The 21,474-nt window shown below is 38.5% G+C and overlaps 1 protein-coding gene across 12 annotated transcripts; it reads right to left on the bottom strand.

Moving 5' to 3' along the window:
- Window positions 1-614: 614 nt before the first annotated feature.
- Window positions 615-21,171, bottom strand: LOC113685377 (uncharacterized). Of its 12 annotated transcripts, none has more exons than XM_027202882.2 (20): window positions 20,797-21,171; window positions 19,237-19,326; window positions 18,779-18,854; window positions 13,845-13,969; window positions 13,610-13,717; window positions 12,744-12,997; window positions 11,370-11,395; window positions 10,235-10,957; window positions 9,201-9,355; window positions 8,421-8,484; window positions 7,893-8,015; window positions 6,353-6,447; window positions 4,667-5,372; window positions 3,556-4,043; window positions 2,890-2,975; window positions 2,495-2,606; window positions 1,971-2,022; window positions 1,656-1,711; window positions 1,394-1,439; window positions 615-1,240 (listed from the first exon to the last, which is right to left on the bottom strand). In XM_027202882.2, exons 1-20 carry the CDS (start codon window positions 20,905-20,907, stop codon window positions 1,116-1,118), a joined length of 3,621 nt encoding a protein of 1,206 aa, XP_027058683.2. In that variant the 5' UTR covers window positions 20,908-21,171; the 3' UTR covers window positions 615-1,115. The 12 variants fall into 12 exon arrangements, with proteins under 12 accessions (XP_027058683.2, XP_089068186.1, XP_027058684.2 ...); XM_089212060.1 differs by having other exon boundaries at window positions 3,556-4,004; XM_027202883.2 differs by having other exon boundaries at window positions 6,353-6,432.
- Window positions 21,172-21,474: the final 303 nt, after the last annotated feature.

The raw sequence follows: 21,474 nt of genomic DNA, 5'->3' as shown, positions 1-21,474 counted from the left end.
AATTGGAAAGGGAAACTAGTGGGAGAAATTTCCTGAGTAGGACATGTCTTTCTCTACGGCAGGAAGATTCTCCCACCGATATTTTTGAGGGAAATAAGCGGTCGTCTAGAAGCCGCAGGAGAAACCGCCAGCCGGAATCGGTGGAGTTTCGATATTTATCCGCACAGAGGAAAATTCCCATTCGCTGGTGGCGTTTATCAAGAAACGGCATCGGATTAGTTTTGTTTTGTTTCATTCTCAACGAAATAATCTTCCTTGAGGTAATCAAACGATTTTGCAATCATCAAACATGTACAAGTTGAAAATGGAAGACTCTTACGCATTTTGAGTATTTCAATTTAACAGTGAATTCTTGCGCCTACTGAGTTCTCGCGCACAATGGTCGAACAATTATTTCTGTAGAGCTAACTTCGCTGTTAGATTGGAGAAAGAATTCGAGAAAGATTCGAGAAAGAGGGGTAGAACTCTCAGAACGTGGCGTGGAAGGTCTACGACTGCCGAAAATAGATAAATAATTAGGTAAATTAGGGGATTAATATTGTTTGCAAACGCACGTGCCATTCCGTGTTCATTAGCAGGCGAACAGATGTCACGTACTAAGAAATTCTCCTGAGTTTCACTTTCCTGTTCGTTATCTTTATTCCGCTTATAATCTTATTTTTTTACATCCATAATCTGTGTGCATTAAATAGCAATTGAAATTTTTACAATGCTCTCCCATACGTTTACATTTACGGCTCATTTGGCTTCATCATTAAGATGGCAATTTCACGAAGATTCCTATATTCAACACAAAAATGAACAAAATTGGCTTCTTCATAAAAAGCAAATGTACAAATTCTTTTCTCCGGAATCTTTCATGAAAAAAAAAAAAAAAAAAAAAATTCACAGTCAAAATTCTACCACACATCAATGGTGCAATTCCTTCTTTTCCTTCCTCAGAAAAGTGAACTTACTAATTCAAAACAATTTCGTTGCCAACCGCAATCCTCCATAATATCAACAACAGACTGACAATGGCGTAGCCCGAACATTCACAAACTTTCAACTCCTTTTTTTTCCAGGCGGGATCGAGTGCTCTACTTCATTTCCCAGTATTTTATCTCATGACCCAGTCACGAAGTGTCCTCGTCCTCCTCGTCAGATTCCGCCGGTGGAACTGGGAACTGGCTTCTGTGTTCCACTGCCCAAGAATTCCGGCGAGCCTTGATTTTAAACTCTCTCCATTTTTGGCCTGAGGCTAACCAAGAAAACAAAGGGAAAACATCTTTTGAGCTCAAAAGACAAAAACCAACAATGAAATGATGCACCAGAGGATAAAATCGTCGACAACGGTGACACGAGATGAATTCCAAGTTTTCTCAAAGGTTTCCAACATATAAGTTTTCCTTACCCAGGCTAGACGTTTCCACCATTGAAATCTTCCTCTCTTGGAAAGACTAGAAACAAAGGTGCACTGATTAATAAAAGGCGCTTCTGTTTGATATTGAAATGAGAAGCATCGTTCGTTAGAAACAAAGATAAATGAGCTCAATTTAGGCGTCATTCAGACGCCAACGGCAAGTCAGGAGATGGGAATTTTGTCATCAGCTTTGGAACTCAGAACAGGAGCGATAAGTGTTACATGTCTGTGTTTTAACGATTGATGCACTCACCTGATTAGGGTCCCGTTGAGCTGCGACACACATGATGGATAAGGCCTGCTCCATCGCTGAACATTGAAAAAGAGACATGATTAGCAAGATTGGAATTGTAGTGGTGATAAAAATAGAGATAGTAATCTTACTCACTGCATATGCCTTGAGGGATAATTAATGAAATGGCGTAGCCAAGACTCAGAAGGATTTTGTCGCTATGCTATGAAAAGGATCCGGTGGAAACAAGTAAAATGCACACGTTACACCAGCCCGAACAAAAATAGTAGATTTGTCTTTGTTTAGGCCGACAAAAAGATAGCAAATCATACTTACTGCGAAGGCGAAGCTCAACCTTTCGCAAGTTTCGAAATATCCCAGCTATCTCCTGTTAGAAAAAACAAAAATAAACAAAAAAGAAACTTTCTTAACAACTCCAAAACAAGTAAGTGCCGTAAAATTACGCTACAGAGGAAACAAAAGAGATGGAGAAGCAGTACATCAAGATAAAATGTAGATTTCCTTGTTGTCCTCTGCTTAACAGCAACGTGAAATCCAATTTTGTTTCGTTCGAAAACCAGTTCGGTTTGGTTTGCTGTTGAGCTGCAATTGTGTTTGTAAGTAGAGTTCGACGACACCTCCATATGTTATCCCGACGAAGAGGTCTGAAGCCTTTAAAAACGGCTCTGGCACTGAAACACCCGCGAAACTCTGAACAAAATAATGTGATTTCATTTAATGTTTTCCTCGGCGTTGTCGTATTCACAGCGTTAGTTCCCTATTATTGCAAGCGAAACACTACCATCAAGCCACGCTATGATGTGCTACACTCAGTTTCCTTGCCTTAATTATTCACTTACCGCGTGAGAGCTCTTCCAATCTGGAATGGCACTCTTGGATTCCTGTTTTGCGTCAGAATCCGTCCTTGACCTTGCAGCGCCGTTTAGCTCCTCGCTTCCATCGTACAGAGTTCTGAAACGCGACCATTCAGTTAGCATTCGTTTCGTGTGCTATTTTACTCCAAGGCTGTAACCTTGATTTCTCGAAATCGTCATTTGCAGTCTGTTCTTACATCTGCCATCTTTTACTAAGTGCCTTCTTGTTTTCCCATCCGAGAAAAAAATACTTCAGGGTCTTATTATATTCAAAGTTAAATATAAAATTAAATTATCGTAATGTCGGTGCTTTAAGTTCGCGTGTTTTAGAAACACAGAGATGATTTTTTCTGACCGATGAAGACAAATATTTTACGTACTTCACTTTGCCCAGCACGGACTCCGAAGCTAGCCGTAACTCTACGGAGAATGCGTGGATTGAGGACAACATCAGATCCTCAACAGGCTGAAACACAATGATAGAAAGTGTTTTTGAATAAAATCGTCCATATTTCTTAAACAGTTAAGTTAGCGAAGATTGTGTCTCTCTTCATGAGATTCAAAGGAAAAATAGCAAGCTCAGGGGTAAGAAAGGCAAAAATGCCCTAAACAATTAGTACCACAGCTTAATCCAATTTGTTATACCGGTTATTTTCATTAATTTTACATTGTACCAAATTGAAATCATGCAGAAAGCAAAACTGGGCTCAGCTGGGGAACTTCTTAATATGAGCTGAGCTGTTTTAGTTTGCAGAATCAATTAGAGTTTGTTTACATGAGAAGGCGGGTTGGAACGGTTACTGAAATCTTGGTAATCGGTTTAGAAAACCTTGACGGAACCTCAAAGGTTACGCATTGTTTATCTCGTTAGCTGAGAGAAATTTTGCCGTCTATATGGACAGCAATCGGGTTTAAATCTTCGCTAAGAAACTGAGAAGTAAGCTGATAAGGAAAATAAAGGCAAAAAATGTTTTCGAAATAGCCCAGATACCGGGTGTTAGGAGACCCTACGCAAGTCAACAAGAGTCGGACGAACGAGGCCTTACCTTATCAGTGACACCCCACTGCCTCCTGCTTTGCGAAGATGTTGCTCCCCCCTTAAAATCAAATGTTTTCTTTGCTGCAGAGTTCGGAGTCAAAGGTGGCGAGGGGGAGGCAGCAGGTGCGGTCGAAACCGCTGACTCCGGCGAAATAGGCCTACTCTCTGCTGTAGAACAACGAGACCTCCCGGATGTGTCGTCGGCTGAGTCACTGGGAGGTTCAAAGGGAAGATCAGACACGGGGGGCGTATATGACTGGTTTTCCAAGAAGGGTGCAAATGGTATAAGCTTACTACGCAAGCTGATTCCTTTAGTGTTGGTTGTTTCAAGTTTTATCTCCGTTGGTTCTTCACGAGACGGAGACATCGGTGCAGTGTTTTTCGTGACGACGCCATTACACTCAAGAACGTTTTCACCACTGGCTGCTTCGCCGACCCATGCTTGTATGGACGTGTCTTCGGGAGATGAAACAGAATTGTCCTCATTACCGTCATCTGATTATGAAAAAACCAAAGTTTGGTGAAAAAATAATTGAACAACTGGCAGAACCTCTCGTAGAGATTGAAATTAAAGGAAATGAAGGGAGGTTTCAGCTCAAATTGCGCCAATTAAAGTTTGCAACCAAATTAAGCAAATATGACAGTGACTCAAAATTAAGCGAGAATTCATCGCTCAATTTGCATAATCGACACTGGTAAGAATGGTTGCTCTGTAACTACAAACAAACAACTGGGCTGAATTGCTAAAGAAAAATTACAGAAACACGCAGGTTTCCATAGAACAATATTGCTTATTAGTTGGCCTAGTGATCTGTAGCCTTCTTTAGCTCTGGACAGACTTTATATTAATAGGCGTAGTACTAGAATGAAAAATTGGTGAGAAATGGTTCATTCGTCCCCGTGTCTAATTAATAACTTGTAATAACTTTTACACCAGTTGCCTAGCACAGCTTCTCGATGATGTGATTTTCGAAGGAGTGCAAAATGGGAAACGCAATTTCGAAAGGCAACATCAAGGTATATTTCTGGCCAATAAGTTAACAGCGTTAAAAAGAAAAAAGTTAAGATAAGCCGATTTCAAAACGCGAGTGTCATGAATTAATTGAGCAACCCCTTACCGAGCACAAAAGTCTTGTTAACATTATCATCCCGCTTCATTATAAGCGACTCTGGAAGTTGCTGGACTGAGCCTGAAGAAAAAACCTGGTCTATCGCCTCCTGTGTGACGTCATCGCTTGCTGGCGAGCTACAATTGGTACCATTCTCCTCTTCCTCACGGATACTATCGCCCGAAGAGGACTTTGTTGATCTTTTCACACTTGGACTCCACACTCTCGCAGACGGCGAAGATTCACTTGAATTTCCATTGTTCGGCGATGAGCTCTTAGCAGTCCTCGCTTTCGCCGATACTGCAGTCTTGCTCTTAACCCCACTGTTCTTCACAGCTTCTCGGCTGTTGTACGCTCTCAACATAGCTGTCTTGTTGGGGCGGGGGGCCGACAGCGGTCGCTTCCCCTCCTTTTCAGGAATAAGTTGAACTCCCTTCTTATCGGACTCGTCGCTCTTCCTTCGCGATTCTTTAGTCTGTCTCGTCTGGGAAGCGTCACTTGATTCCACATCGCTATCATCTGAAGTACTGCTTATCACAGCCCTTCCCCTAGCGTTGTCAACTGGTTTCTTCTCTAATTCGTTGGCAGTAGTCGGGTACGACCGCCGCACGACAGCAGACATGGTCTTGCTCCGCGCCACTCTCGGGGAGGACGCAGACTTCGGAGAGGAGGACATATTAGCAGCAGACATGCTTTGGCTTCGTAATACACCAGGCTGCAAAGATTAAAAGAGATAGTCATATTAAAATGGTTTGCTATTGGTTCCTCAGCGCTTTTTGATTTCCTTTAAAAATTGCTTACTTAAAAAATGGACTTTTTCTCCTTTCCATGCACCCAGTGAATTTTTGCTGTAGCATTCGTGCTTCCTGAAGTTACCAGATAATTTGGTTTTATCACCCGAATTGATAATGTAAATTAGCCACCGTATAGAATTTCTAAAGCTGACGTTTGGAGCCTCAGCCCTTCGTCAGAACAAATGTCAGAAGTAAGTTGTCAGAAATTAGTTGCCGTTCTACCTAATTCAAATTTCAAACTGTTGAATAAATGGCGTCACTTCCTCTCTCGCTCTAGTTCTCAACGGACAAATAATCATGTAATGGCGAACGGTTTAAGCGAAAAACCGTCGTAAAGAAAAAAAACAAACAAACAAACAAACAAATTGAGGCGTAACAACCGACCTAATGCCGAGGTTGAGAAAAAAATTATTTTCACCATGGAGGAACTTTCACGAGGGTATGCAAGATAAGATACATCATGTAACAGAGCTTGATGTTTTGAAAAGCATAAGGTCTAGGGAGGGGAAGGGTGGGGATTTTTTCAATGAGTAGGAAGCACATGAAGTCATAGTATGATGAGCATGTGACCTGACTATTTTGACTATTTTTACTGTTGGGGGAAGGGAGGGAAGGAGTCCGTTTTAGGAGATTTTTTTGCTGTTTTGTTTGCAAAAGTTCATTGGGAGAGTGTTGCATCCAATATCTTGACGACAGGCTCTTCTTAATCTCTGATAATGTGCAAAATGATTATGCGAGAAAAATTAGAAAATCCGGAATGTTAGAATCTGAGAAAGCAGTTTATTTGTATTTCCCTAGTACTGGAACAATTTTATGTCAGGAGTATCTCACATAATAGATGGAGCATTATGTAAAAATTGTCACGAACAGGAATTTATCGTTGATCTGTTAATGTCCTTACCGATGCCGTTCTCGATGTTGCCGACCTTGGTCTGCTTAGACTCGATGACGAAATGCTCTTGATGGGTTTGGACTTGTCTTCTGTAAAACATGGAGCTAAAAGATGTGAGTGAATCAATTAAGACATACATCCCCCCATAACTATTTAAAAAAGGCATTCGTTGTTTTGTTTCGTTTTTCTTCGGATACTCGTATAGTCGTGGATCAAAGAATAAATCTGAATGCCCATGAGGAAATAAACCCAAAACCTTCGAAGTGCCGTGCTTCGATGCTCGACCACTGAGCTACAGAGGACTCTACGGAGAGCAAAGCTATTACTGGGTAACAGCCTAGCTCCGTGGTAGAGCATGAAAGCAAACAAATCCGAAGGTCTGAGGTTTGATTTCTCACGGTTACTCAGATTTTCTCTATGTCCCCGCGCCAGTGACAATATACAAAAAAAAACATGTATCTTTATTTCATTAGGTAGCTGAACTTTTCCATTAATCATATGCTATATATATGCATGCGTGATGTTGCAAATCCTTGGGTACAAGTGGTGGGTAGAACTCTTACTCCTACTCCTTCCCCCCCCCCCCCTCCCTCCTTCTATAGCGTGACATAACATTCTTCGATCCTCTAGCCATGAATTCTTTCTCAAATGCAGTCTGTTTCTAAAATTTAATTGACAGAGGATAGCTCTTTCGGTTTAAATTTGTAAAAAAAAAAAGTAATAATAAAATGAAAATAAAGAAAAACACAAATTGAATCATTCTTTACGGAATACATCTTTGGACTAAAGCGTTGCGTGACCAACGAAGCTCGTCAGAACAGGCTCAGAAGAGCCTTTTTTCATCACTAACATAATTTTATCATGAGACCCTTCTTGGAGTGAAAACAACTTAATTATTTCGACGCTTTCGACAGACAGTGCAGCGCTGTTTCGTTGGAATAACAAAACTGACCACAAGCATCTATTTTCCTCACACAGTATTTCACCATTTCAATATCTTTTTTTTTTAAAAAAAAAAAAAGGAAAAGAAAAAAAAAAGAAAGAACAACGCCAATCATCTCCCGGGGAGAGGTATTAAAAATAACTTCAATCTTTGTACTCTTCCACCGAACATCTTCTACACATTTCAAGAGCGAGCCATTGGCGTCTTAAATCATTCATTCGACCACAGCAAAAGAAAAAAAAACTCAATCCTTGCGTTTTTCTGACGGAAACAAAATTAGCGAGGAACGAATTTTTGAAATCAAATAAATGAACACAAAGCGGAGAAGACAAGACAACAGGAATATTAAAATTATTACTTGATCAAGAACGCACCGAACTAATCTACACATGTACGTTACAATAGCTTTAGTTTAGCAGACAAGTAATAATCCTCCAACTTGATCATGTGAAAAACAAACTTAGGGATTTATAATTAATACCTCTGCGGCAAACCTATGCATAAAGTTTACAATTCCTGGAAAAAAGGGTCCCCGATGCATAGATTCACTAAACAAGCAACACGTTACGAATCTATTGTGTTTGCAGATAGAATATTTACACTCACCGGAGTTTTCAGATTCTATAGGAACTGGAATGTGACTCGAAGAAGACATGGCACTGCTTCCCGCAGACTCTTCAGCCGTACTAGATGAATCGATGACCTCAACTGGATAAACTGAAGCGTTCTCTGCGAAAACAATGACACTCTTTGTGACAAGCGACATGTTCAAGAAAGCTTAATCAACATTAGTAGATCATTAACTACAAACCAAAAGTTATTGATACGATAATAACCGCGAGAGCACATTGGGTTTCAGTTCTATAGCCAGCAAAAGCTTTCTTGTGTGACAGTTCAATAAAGCCGTGTAATGATGATCATCCTTCTATTCAAATACTCTATTATAACACTTGTAATAGCTCTGTATGCGTTATTTCCCCTGAGAACCAAACATACAGGCAGTTATACAATAGCAAGGATGAATGGGAAAATTGAAGCGATGAAGATGTTATTTCAGTGTGTCACTTCATTTAAGAGTGTAATTCGTCCAACAATTTTTTTTTCCGAAAAATGATAAACTTTAACATAACTTACCACGATCGTTTGTAGAATTCGTCCACTGTTTTACCCAACTTGGAAGGGGGGCTGGCGATAGTGCCTATCAAGTTTAAACAGAATTATATTCAACTTACACCATTAACAAAATCATTATTATCTGTACAATAATTGACCACAGAATGTCCAGGATAGTGGTGAGAAATATTTGGAGAGTCATACGTCCAAGGCCACAATTATATTTTCGTTTTACGCCGGAAAAAACATCAATTTTAATAAGGACAAAATCTCCTTAAGAAGTCGAGCAGTTAGGGTGAAAATAATAAGAAAAAAATATATAAACAGCACGACAGAAGAAAGAGAACCGTTGACTTTCAATTATCAAATTTCGTTCTCTTTACTTCTGCACAATACTGTGGTTAAAAAAAGAGAAAAAGATATATAAACTTCATGACAAGTCGTGGAGCTTCTCAGCCCTGGGTCGAACTAGTCTGCAGGCAACACAGCGGTCAAACGTCAAGCATGCGCAGGTGATACAATTTGGCCAGCCGCGCATAATTTCAAGAGAACATAAGAACGACCGCTGTCACGCAAAATGCGCGCTGTAATCCTGTTCATTGGCGCTGCCACACTAACGGCGAAGCCCGCATGCTTCATGGCAGTGGCGATGCGAGCTGCGAGGGGTTTGCGAGGGGTCTGGCATGGAAATGAGACCTCTCTTAGAGCTCTAGCTTCGTTCCCCGACTCAATTCTCGCAGGATATGCCGGTCGTGCCTGAACTCTAATGAGAGTTTGCTCTCAAGCTAGCAACGAACTAACCTCTTGTCTATCGGATTCACCGAGAGTCACCTCCGTCAGACCAAACACACCAATGGAGGAAGGGGAAGCGACAGCTGCTAATCCCGATCGACGTGAAGGGTGTGAGGTCGGCTCGTACTCAGACTCACTGGTATCACTTGAATGTTTTCTGGAGCCTGTACAGAACAGAAAAAGTAATTATTACCCATCCACAATCAATCTTTAAACCTCTTCTCCCTCTTCCTCTTTCTGTACAACCCTCACCCCTTTAGAAGTGTACTTCTGTTTAAGGGTACACTGAAAAGTTCTTATTCTGAAGTTAACTCTGTTCCACCTTTAAATCAGTGTGCATATTCTCCTTAATGTTCTCTAGATATTTCCTCCTAAGGTGCTGACAAGAAGATATATTCCCATATTCACTTGACCTTTATGTTTGAATCAGGGATGACATTGTAAGAAATCAAAACGTTAATTCCAAAAAGTTGAAATAAATTTTCATTTTTTATCGCAGAACGGCATAAGTGAGAAAAGCAAGAAGTTCTAACATGGAATAATATGTCAGTTCTAAGAGAGGGAAGAAATGTTTTCATGCGTGAAAAATATGGAATTCAGCATGATACCTGATTTGGGTGTTAGGTTATAGCCACTATCATCCAAACGTCTGTAAGTACGAAAATGCAATAGCTTCATATCTGGTCTTTGCGCGATGATATGAGATGTATTCAGTTAAAATTTTCTGAAGGCGTATCTCCTGTTTAGAGAGTGTACTTTCTTTCTGAGAGGATTAATTTTTCCCCAATTTAAGAGAAGAGTCGAAAACGTTGTGAAAACCTCTCCTGGTTCTTAGGAGGGAAGTGGGGGAAGGTGTGAGAATCTCCCACTCAACCCTTTTTCCTCTCCCACCTCCCGTTCTTTATTGCAAGGCAATGAAGATAAATAAACACGCCCAGCCACACCCGCCTTCTTAGCAACCCTCGCCCTTCCTCACCTTCCTAAACTCTCTGGAAAAAACGAAAAGGAAGAGAATCTATACAAACATAGAAACACCAATTTACCTGACAATGCTTTTCCGTTCTTTGCCGGGACATCAGTGGAAACAATTTTCTTTTTAACTTTACTGGTAGGTTTTTTCCTCGCAATTCTCTCTTGCTTCTCTGATGAACCCTTCCGTGAAGCATCCTGGGATGCTATTTTACCTTTATCGCTTTTCAGACTTACAGGCCTTTCAGGAAGTTCATCATAGTCCGGTATGTAAGGAACTTCGTAAGAAGACCCGAGTCTAGGGTGCACTTCGCTTCCGTCACCCGAAGAATTCTCCACCGAAGACGTCGAATCAAGCTCTCCCGGCTCGTGAAGCGCATTTGGTAATTGCCAGTCTCTACTGGTAGAATTTTCAAACACGGGAGATAACTGCTCGTTATGACCCGGCCCTGGTAGAGAAGACCTCTTCTGAAAGACAACAAATTCCTCTCGTTGCTTCATCGCCTTGTCCAGCTCGGGGTTTTTAGAAGTCCTTGTTGTGACAATCCGTGCTCTGGACTCAGACAACACCGATACGGTCCCAATGCTGTGCCTCCTCTGCGCCATTTCCAGCGCGTCTTTCTTAGAGAGTTTCTTCTTTCTCAGAGCAAGAGGCTGTTGATCGTCGCCGCTCTCCAGAATTGTGGCAGTGTTTGGATAATTGTAGATCTCGTCGTCTGATGAGCCCCAGCCCCACCACGGAGGCTGTCCATACAAGGGACTGCCCTTCACTAACATGTCATGTTTCTCAGCAGGGACTGTGTAACAAAAGGGAAAATAGTGAGGAGAGAGCTCCTTCAAGTTTGAAGCATTAGCCGGCAAGAGGTCTGGCGCCAATAATTATTAGCGCCAGACCTCAATGCCTCAATCTTTCTAGCATGCGAAGAAAGGCTCGCGCCAGAAACACTAACAATGAGGCCTGTCCGCAGGCTAACACATCCCCGGCTAAGATTACAAACGCAGAAATAGATGAAAAATGGAACAACCTGATTTTCTATTATACAAAATTCATTACAAAAAAATCTACAGTGTAGTAATAGGGAACCTGAAATCGGGCCATTTGTTATCAGCACACGATTATTACAGATTCTCGCAGCTACAGATATTGAATCCAATGTCGTCAATGATGATCACAGCCAGAAAAAGAAATCAAAACAATTGTCTACTCACCAGATAAGGGCCTTTGTATTCTCGGTCTGACAAGAAAAAAAAACGCATTTTCATTACTATCATAAACAATATAAAAAAAATTAATAAACAAAGCAATTAATGCAGCTACGTAGGGCTACAAGAATCAATTTCTTCTCTCACAATTAAATTAACAAAACTAAGTACATGTGCAGAAAGTCATATTAAGTGTACAGTTAGAACTTTAAAAAATATGTGAATCACATAACATATGACCTGCGGATAATAAGTAGTAGCCTGCGTGTGGCCATACCCACCCCCCCCCCCAAGGTGAAACGGAAGGGAGGAGGGGGGAGGGTAGCGTAGGCTAAGTAAGTAGCAAGCTGTTCCGACTAGTAACGCATTTCCAGGAAGTGTATCCTAAGAAAATAATTCACTTCTCTACGCAGGCCTTCGAGCATAACTCTTTCAAAGTCGCCATCTTGCGACCTAAAATCATAAAAGTGTTGTCGGTTATGAAAACCTGGTCGTCGGACAAAAACAAAAAGTTCATGCAAATAATTGAGGCTGAATTTTCGGACAACCAGTAGCATTTTTTAAATAAGAGAACGAAGGAGCATCATAACAGTCTTGGATTTAAACCCAATTAAAACCAAGAGCGACCAGCATCTAATTTCTCCTTACAGTAATACTTCTGTATCATTTATTAAGATCATGATAATAAAGGAAATGATCGCCAACTTAAGAGGCTTTGGTTGTTAAAGGAATTCTCCTTGTCATTACCGAGGGAAATATATAGGAACTGGGTGGAGAATATGGAGCGGACACTAGGATATAAAGGGATACCTTTCGTAAAAAAAAAAAAAAAATTATAAAAAACCCATACAGCTCGCTATATGACCGTTGTACACAGATGGCCACATTCACGACTTTCGCTGCGAATTAAGTTGCCGGAGTTTGTTTCTACCCGCCATCGCGACAAATAAGGGTCGCAATTAAGAACGCTGGGCTTAGAGGCCTGATATCCCCTCTCTCAGATACAGCTTATATTAAAAAAGCCCTTAACCTGAAGCAAGGCAAATATTCTAATGGCTTGAGAAAGATGTTTCTCATCTTGTCACAAGCGTGGTACAAAGAAAAAATTCTGAGTTCGCATGAGGAATCGAACTTCAGACCTTCGGATTCCGTGCTCTGATGCTCTACCACTGAGCCATAGAGACTCCATGGTGAGTAAGACCCATTACGAAGTTCATATATGACACGCGTCCTGTATACTGCTAGGATCAGCAATGTCGATAGCATCATATTTTGTATATAGATTAGGAAAAATGGTTAGTTTTAAGCTCGGAAAGGAAATAGAGAAAGATGTCCTAGTGGCTTTTCCCTAAAATAGCTTGCTATGTTTTCAAAACTGACCTGACTTGAAATCCTGTTACTGCTGCCGGCCCGTGGGCCCAGTTTGTATGTGACCCCATCTGATGATGAACAAACCTTCCCATAGGGGCACCACCATGGGGGGAGTGGACTGGTGACCTATGTCCAGCGCATGACGGGCAATGACACATCACAGGGGGTGGGTGGTGATACATTGGCGTCATGTAAGGATAGTGGGGGTAGGGAGGGTGGTATTGAGAGTGAGGAGAGTGGGGCGAGTGAGGCGAAGGAACACCCTGAAGAAAAAAAGAAAACTGTTACAGCAACAAAAATTAAGAGAACATCTGCTATGAGATTGATAGTCAACTGTTTATACAGAGATGGTGTGTAATTGTTAATTTTCCCAAATCAACCACCAATTTGCAGGGCTTAGAAAAAGAAATCAGACCTACCAATAATTATCACCTTTTAGGATTGCTGATAAGTCAGCTAGCATTTTCTATGCAAAGCGAGTATCACTAACAATAGAAGTGCTAACATATCATGAAATAACAATTAAGTAATTGACGGGGCACAATAGAAACTCCGCAACCACAAATAAAAGACAGCCATCCATCACCATTGCAGAAAAACAAGGGTAAAACAATCTTGGGCTTTGCCAAGTACAAAAGTAAACGAGGAGTAGTTTGCCAGAAAGGGAAACACTCTTACCTATACCCCAGAACACCAAACATGTTTGTTTGTCTAGTTGTCGGCATGTAAAACCCTACATCATTACCCTATACCCTCCAATTCATCCCATTTTTGAGCACCCCGTCCTATAATATTCCAAGAGTTTCTAACCATAATTATTATCATAAGGTAAACAGAATTAATCAATAAAATAAATCAATACAATTTTAACTTACATGGTACACAAGAACATCTTGGTCTGGGGTTCCAGAACGACAACCATCCTCATCTGAATTAGTTTGCTGAGCAGCTGATTGGATAGAGAGTTTCCTCTCAGAAGGGGGCTGAAAAAAAAAGAAACACATTTCAATTAATTTCAATGGCCAGCCCAACTGGTCATATTGAAAGAAAGAAAAAAGGTGGACCATGCCATTAGAGATTTATTTTTAATAAATCAGAGCTTTATTCCACCTCCCATACCATTTCCATTGAATGTTCATTTTCGTCAAGGCGCTGTCTCTCATAATGTTTGTCATCACTGAGAACTGAGTGCCCATTTCTGTAAGGAAGTGGCTCCACACGAAAGGTATTTGAGTGTGTACATGGTTAAGGAAAATATTTTAGGATAATTTCAAAGGCAACCACAATATAAATTCTGCTCAACAGATAAATAATAATTTGGATTTTAGTGACAGGACTCCAATGAACACAAATTATGAGACATGAGGACCATGACACTGTAATAAGCAATTACTGAATAAGGTTGGGCATGACATCATGAGTTATTGATGCCGAGATCTGAGTTATCTGCCTAAACAGAAAGCTGAGACAGATAACACAGGCACTCGGTTTGTTAATTCATATCATACAAAAAACTGAATTCACCAATTTTTTTATTGGACATTTTTTAAACAATCTGCAATAGAAGACTTTTCTTTCTGAGTTCACAAAAGTGTTGTGTAAAATTTTTTTTAACTTAAATGTATCAAAGATATTATATATTTCTCAGAAGCTAAAAATAAAACAACTAATTACAAAGTCTTTTTGAATTCATGGAAGGGGAAAATAGGAAAATTTAAAAAACTGAATAATTTGATAGCAAATGGATTACATGCTGGTCTAAAGACATTTATCCCGGCCCAGACAACTCTTGGACATAAATTTGTTTACATTCAATTTAAAATCTTGGCCAATATATCACTGTATTTAATGGTAATCCTGCTCCATGAAGCTTTTCAACCTTTGCCTTTGAAGTTATATACTGAAATATGATTTAACAATTTCACATCCTGTTGTTTTTTTCTTTCATCTTGAGAACATAGCATGACCTTTAACTGCATTGGCAATCCACACAAATGTACTTTGAGTAAATGCATTAATACACTCTGACACTTGAGTTACTAGGAAACAGCATGACAAATTGTCAAGCAGCTAGCTACAAAAGCTGAAAACTCAATCTTCCACAACATGACTTCACATCTAAACAAGAAAATTTACATCTTCTGTCAACTGTGAAAAATTATTCGGCTTGCACAAGGATTAAAATTCTATTATCATAATAGCATCTGAACATACGGATCACATCTAAAGTGAATCTCTAATTTTCATATCACTGGAAAAAAAGCCTACAATTTATACCACTAAAGACTTATCAGATCACCTAGCTCTGTGCCTGTGAAACCAACACAAGATAGGGTTCATCGCTTACCACACCAGCAACTCCTTCAGGTTTCAACAGAAAGCTTACAATCTTCTTGTCATTTTTATCCAAAATCACCACTGGAAGACCCAGCTTCACAAAAGAAAGATCCCTCAAAGACTTCTCACTGGCCACCACAACTTTGAGTTTCCTTGAAACATATTTATCTCCTGTAGCACAACGTAAAACATCACAGAGTGTGCTTGTCTCCTCAATTGAGATCCATTTAGGTCCATAAAGAATCTTCTCTTGGCATGATACTCTCACACAGAACAAAAACATCACATCCAGATCACTCAGTACATCAGTTTTCCTCTCTAAGCAACCAAGTACATTCAGAAAAAAATCCTGAATTCAATTTTAAAGTACTGAATCCCTTTGTAGAGATCAGTAAAAAACAGCATTACAAATGGAGGCTGGTAGCTACTTCATTATAATTTAATACCATTTGTAAGGCAGTGATCAAGCAAGAAAATTTTAGTGAAGTCAAATCAAAATAAACAAGACATTTTCTGGATGTGTATTGATGTTCCTCTATCTTTGAAAGGCAAAAAAATTACATAATTTTTTCTACAGATTGGTAGAAAAAGTACATGTCAAAATCTATACCAAATTTACATATCAGCTGATCTTTGAATGAATTAGAATTTGTCTTAGACAAATGAATCAGGAAATTTGAATTTCATCAATGTTTTGCACGTGAAATTGCTGATCAAAATTAGAAACTTGTGGGAAAAAATCTTTTGACCACAAAGTAATACATGCAGTAACCTAATATTATGGTAGAATCTTTTTTTCCACCCTAAAATGTCACCAAACCATGCTCTCAGATGAGACTTTTGGCCTCTAAGCAAACAATAGCTTTACTTTAAGCCTTTCATATGCTAATTACCCATTTCTGACCCATAGCATTTCTCTATTGGTCCAACAGGGCATAAAGACTAGATCAGAGCATAAAAAAATACTCAAGAATGATAGATATGGCTTTAATTTGACCAAAATAAAACAGAATTTAGTTCCATGAAAGAGAGAGTGGCAAGACATAATTTAATTCTTTGTTCAGACTTGCTCTATAGAAGCTTTGATTCTTTCTGACTGTGAACACCAGTGACACCTGCATGTCTTACCATAACACCTGCTAGGGTAGCCAAGCCCTTGTCTTATGTAAACAAATCCCACAATTCACTACAGGTGGCTAAACCACAATTAAGCTACTAAATATATTGTAGTTATCCTCTCAGTCTGTATTCTTAGTGAATATAGGCTTTCATGCTGAAATGATTGAAATTCTCATGAAATTCAAATCAGGAAAAATGCAGTGAAAGGGGAAATGATACAGTCATTTCTGGTGTCAGTTTATTTACATTTAATAAATGAGGAGCAACCAACAAGATTAAGTGTGTCTGCTGTATCCGGCTACACACAAGTTGATTTACTGCTGTACATATCAAATGTCATTATCTGCATTATCTGGAGAGACATTAAAAAAAATACAAAGAAAGAATTTGTTTCTCAATCACTTAGGAACATAAAATTGACAGAAATAAATGGCCACAGACTCTTCTTCGGTCACAAAATAAAAACTATACACTGTATGATCAAGAAACATTTCAAAAGTCCAGTTGTCAAGAGACTAAATATTGTTCAACAATACAAACTTTTGAGCAGAAATCATACAAAGAAAAGTGTTCATCATCACATGCAGAATATTAACACCACTTTTAAGCTCCAAGTGTTAACTTACATATGACAGGAACAAAAAATTTGCATAAGATATATTCAATGTTTTGAACCAAAACATCAACACTTTAAGCATTTTAGCCTCAAAAAATAAAACAAAAATTAAAATAGTCTATCATTCAGCAAAAGTTGTGCAGCTCTGTTCCAAAACATTACAATTACTAAGGAAAAACCTGGATTTAAAATCAATAGAAGAAAACATTCAATCATGATTGCTGAGACAAGAAAATTTGCCAGGCAGTGCTTCTGCACTAAGATGGAATTGAGTTAAGTTTGTTGGCAGATGAACATTTACAGTGTGTATTAAGTGATAATTTATTTTACCTGATGCTGTACAACTGGATAACAGCAGGGGCAGAATATTGCTGCACATGAATAAGGACAGATGTACGGTACATTTTGTTCCCCATAATTTACTGTTGTGCTGGAAATGGTGTCTGAAAAACACACCAAATAAATCTTCTCTTCCTCAAACCTCTGCATAGTGCAGTGAATTCAACCTTCATTTCAGAGAAACTTTCCGACTAGAAAGGCAGATGGCAATTCAATAAAAAATTTGCAATAAAATTTCACAACAAAGCAACCGAAATTCTACCAGATCTGGCAGCAATTTGCATATTAATGTACTGGAAGTAATTTCTGAGTAATACAGGTCAGGTATACACAGCCAATCATCTTGTTTCATTTTTAATGAATTATTCAATGTATAGCTTTAACCACAGAAAGTTTTGTGAATAAAATTAAATGTGAATCAGATGAATAAATTAGTCTGGTTCTTAAAAGCTCAATTACTAGGGAGAAATTTCCTTTTTTTCCTTTTCTAAACCATTTAGTTGTGGTTTTATGGAAAGTGGTCTTCTTCTTTGAATATTGTCGGCTCAATAAAAACCAAATTTCAAATGAAGTTTGGTTTTATTTTAAGAAGAAGCACTTCTTTAATGAAACAATGTAAGGTACACATTTGTTAAATAAATCTTAAAATATCAAAATCATCTCTTCTGCACAGAATTTTAGCTTACTTTCATGAAACACAAACGAACTTTTTAATGGTTCCAAAAACAATTTTAAATCAGTTATGGCAACTACGGATTATTTGTACAAGAAACACAAATTGACCAACTTTGAAACTTCTGAAATCCAAAAAAATTTGTGACATCATTCAACAACTTTCAAACACCATTTCTTGTGTATTAAGAGGAGGATGCAAGTGTATGAAAAAAAACTGCTATCAATAATAACAAACTGAAAAATCTTGATGTGCAAGGTTTATAGTGGTCAGAACACCTTTTAAAAGGAATTTGGAAAGAAACAAAGCAAGAGAGTACATTTGCACTCTATTGTGAATCAAATATCAGTGATGATGTGACTACACTACTTACAATGCGGCAATAATTAGAAATTATATTGTGTAGTAATTTATTACAGATTAATGACATACATCCAAAGCATTGCATCCAATTGGGAATTTCAAATTAGAACCCAAATGCAAAGTATGATTTATGAGGTCTGACCATGAAACTGGTGAGAATTAAGAAATGACTTATAACTGAATTTTAACTGATCCTGGATAATTCTCCTACAGTAATAACATTTCAAAGACTATCATAATATAGGAATTAATGTAGGATTCAAGTTATTTGCTGGTAACCCCACTATCCTAAACCCAATCTAATGGAGTCACATACCAAATAACAGAATACAATGACCAGGGGAAATTTATAAAACTATTTTGAGTCTAACTACCAAGCCCAGACTACTAAAATAAGATGATATATGCATCTCCCACACTGCTTGGGCATTATGTCAGTTCATAAAGCGAAAAATGGCTGGCTTTTTTTTTTTTTCAATTAATTTTGGGGTATATTTAAAGGATGGTTAATATTCAGAGGTTTAATTTCCTTCAAAAGGTAATTGTATGGCAAGGTTTAATTGTGATTTGTACTGCTATTGTAGTTGTAAAGGATATCATATCCAAAACGAATGTTGTCTCTTAGCTTCAAGTCAACTGGATGCTGTTTTACTCTTGAATCATTTACAAACGTCTGTAAGAAAAACAAGTGCAGGGAACTTTTACAGTAACTGTTCTTTGTGTAGAAAGGCATTTTGTTTATTGCTAACTATTTGCAATTGATGTAAAATCATTAAAACAGAAGTTATCCTTGTAATATCCATACAATACCAAGCAGACAAGTGAGGAGAATAAAGAAAAATAGCAATTATGGGATTATTCATTGATCTAATACCAAATTCCCTGAACTAACATCTTAAGAATTATATGTCACACAGTAAAGAGAATTACTAAATGAGATCTTGGGTTGGAAGGGTAAATAATTTATGGGTGAGGGGTGGATGCTTACTCAAGGTAAAATGGCCACTTAATGGAACAAATATTAATAAGAAGCATTTAGGACCTCATATACTTACACCATTCAAAGTTCCAAGGTCATGTAACTTGTACTCTTTGTTCTGTGTATTCACTGTGATCACAGCATGCTGTTTATCCACACTTCTTGACTGAAACAAAAATGTTTGGTGTTACCAACAAAAATTACATTATTAGACAAATATAATCAGAATCTAAAGCAAGAAAAGGAATGCCATGGAAACCTCTTCACTGTCAGAAAGATCTTTGAAACTTGATCAGTAAAAACTAAACCCACCATCTTCAGTTAAAGTTATAGAATAATCATTATCATAACTAAGGAAAGGAAGAGAAATTCAGTCAGCATAATGGAATAATCTACTTTTGATTACAACAACTGACATTCCATTTGAATTTCTTTACCATATGTTTGCAGTATAATTTAATGAGATTCAGAATCCATCAAAATACATACTGAACTTTTCTCAAATTTTTCATGAAACTTTGCAGAGCAATATAAGAAGCAGTTTTGTAGCTAAGGAAGTAGTCTGCCACTTTAAAGCCATTATTACCCTATAATATCTGAGAGTGACTAGCATCTAATTTCTCCTTTCAATACCATCCCTGAATCAAGCATTAGGGGCATGAGAATAAAGGAAGTGATGATCAACTGAACAAATTCTCCTTGCCAGCACATTAGGAAATGTATAGAGAACAGTATAGAGAATATGCATGTTGATGTTAGGGTGTAAAGGGTCAACTCCCTCTAATATTCATACATTGTCCCGCAAACTGGTAATGAGAGTACTCAAACTTATCAGGTTGAAGTTATCTTGATTGAAATACAAATTCTCATAACTACTTTATAAGGAAATGTGAAGCAGTTAGAGAGGAGAAATAATAATCAGATCTTGGGAGTTAAAGAATAGAAAAGAGCTGGCCTAATAAGAGACCTGGTAACAAAATTTTGCTCCCAATCTTTTGCAATTCTTTCTCAGTAAGGCTTCGAAGCTTCGTGTTTGCATGATGGTGACTGCCAGGTATAGAAAGAAGACACCACAAATAGTATGGTTTGCCAGTTGTCACCAGCAAAAATCTAGCTGCAATCACGAATTTCTCAGCTGGCACTTTTAGCCAGCAGCCAGCGCTTAGCAACAACCCTGAACATGCAAAATGGGGGGTTACCGAGCTCATTTCTGTAGAACAACACAAATTAATATCTTGGATTCTCAACTGGAAAACCTCTTTCACACCCACTTCTGAAATGTTCCGCATTAGTAACAATCTTTAAATTAAATCTCAAGGGGCTTAAAACATCTCAAGTTTTCACACCTTCAAAGAGCATTAATCAATCAAAATCTTTGAAAGCAAGGAACTTGCTCAGACATTAAAATGTATGACAAGAATAACATAAAATATTATTTGCGCCCAGTTTTCAGCGAATAATGGGTGAAATACTGCAAATAAATAGCATATCAAGATACGAAAAAAAAATGCTATGGATTTCAATTCAGCGCAAATTAAACGACTGATGTTTTCCAGCGTTCTCAATCAACGCAGTTGAAAACTGACAACTTATGAGGTATGATTTTATTTCACGGATGAAAGAAAAGTAATCTCACCTTCAGCGTCAAATCCATCTGATCATCCCTTCCCACAAAAAAATTTGGCTCACATAGCTTGTGCAGAGTGCCATCAGAACTCAGAAGGCCCCACTCACCGGCTGTCTTCATCGTTAGCAACAAAAAAAAGCTAAAGTACCTGATATCAGCGAAAAGAGACTCACGGGTCCATGTGAAAGAAAATTCCTCTAGCGGTAAGCAGAGGGCTCCGCTTTAAGTGCATTTTGGTTTTTAGCATTTGAATTTACTTCTCCTCAGGTAGTCTTTTGAGTGAAGAATACAAAAAAACTCCATTTAAAACCGAGTATTCCACATAGGTCAATCGACGGGTCGATATCGGGTCGATCAGTATGTTTTACCTCAAAACGCAAAACCGCTGGCAAAGGTAATTGCTGACGGTTTCTTGGTGGACGCTTCGGGGAGGGGAGAGGGGGGAGCAATTTTAAAGACGAAGGAGCCGTCCTTCGCCATTCTTTCCTTCGTTGTGATTTCGACGATTTCCCACAATGAGCACTTCAAACATCGCAGATGAAGAAGAATATTGATTAAATGTTCCCCCGCCATTAATTTACCCTTAAAAGAAACTGTACAATAATTTTGCCTTTCAGACATGGTTTGATGCTAGTCTGGTTTACAGATTTAATGAATGTAACCGAAGAAGTTACAATTCATAGACCC

The sequence above is a fragment of the Pocillopora damicornis genome, chromosome 7 (genome assembly GCF_964200805.1).
Source record: "Pocillopora damicornis chromosome 7, jaPocDami1.2, whole genome shotgun sequence".
NCBI lineage: Eukaryota > Metazoa > Cnidaria > Anthozoa > Scleractinia > Pocilloporidae > Pocillopora > Pocillopora damicornis.
The sequence above is the reverse complement of the archived record's forward strand: the minus strand, read 5'-3'. Positions and strand labels throughout refer to the sequence as shown.

Coding starts and splice junctions, on each gene's coding strand:
- LOC113685377 (XM_027202882.2), bottom strand. CDS start 20,907: ATGAAGACAGCCGGTGAGTGGGGCCTTCTGAGTTCTGATGGCACTCTG. Junction 13,718..13,844: donor CAATGGAAATGGTATGGGAG/GTGGAATAAAGC, acceptor TTTTTTTTTCAG/CCCCCTTCTGAGAGGAAACT. Junction 1,440..1,655: donor CTCAACGGGACCCTAATCAG/GTGAGTGCATCA, acceptor CTTTGTTTCTAG/TCTTTCCAAGAGAGGAAGAT.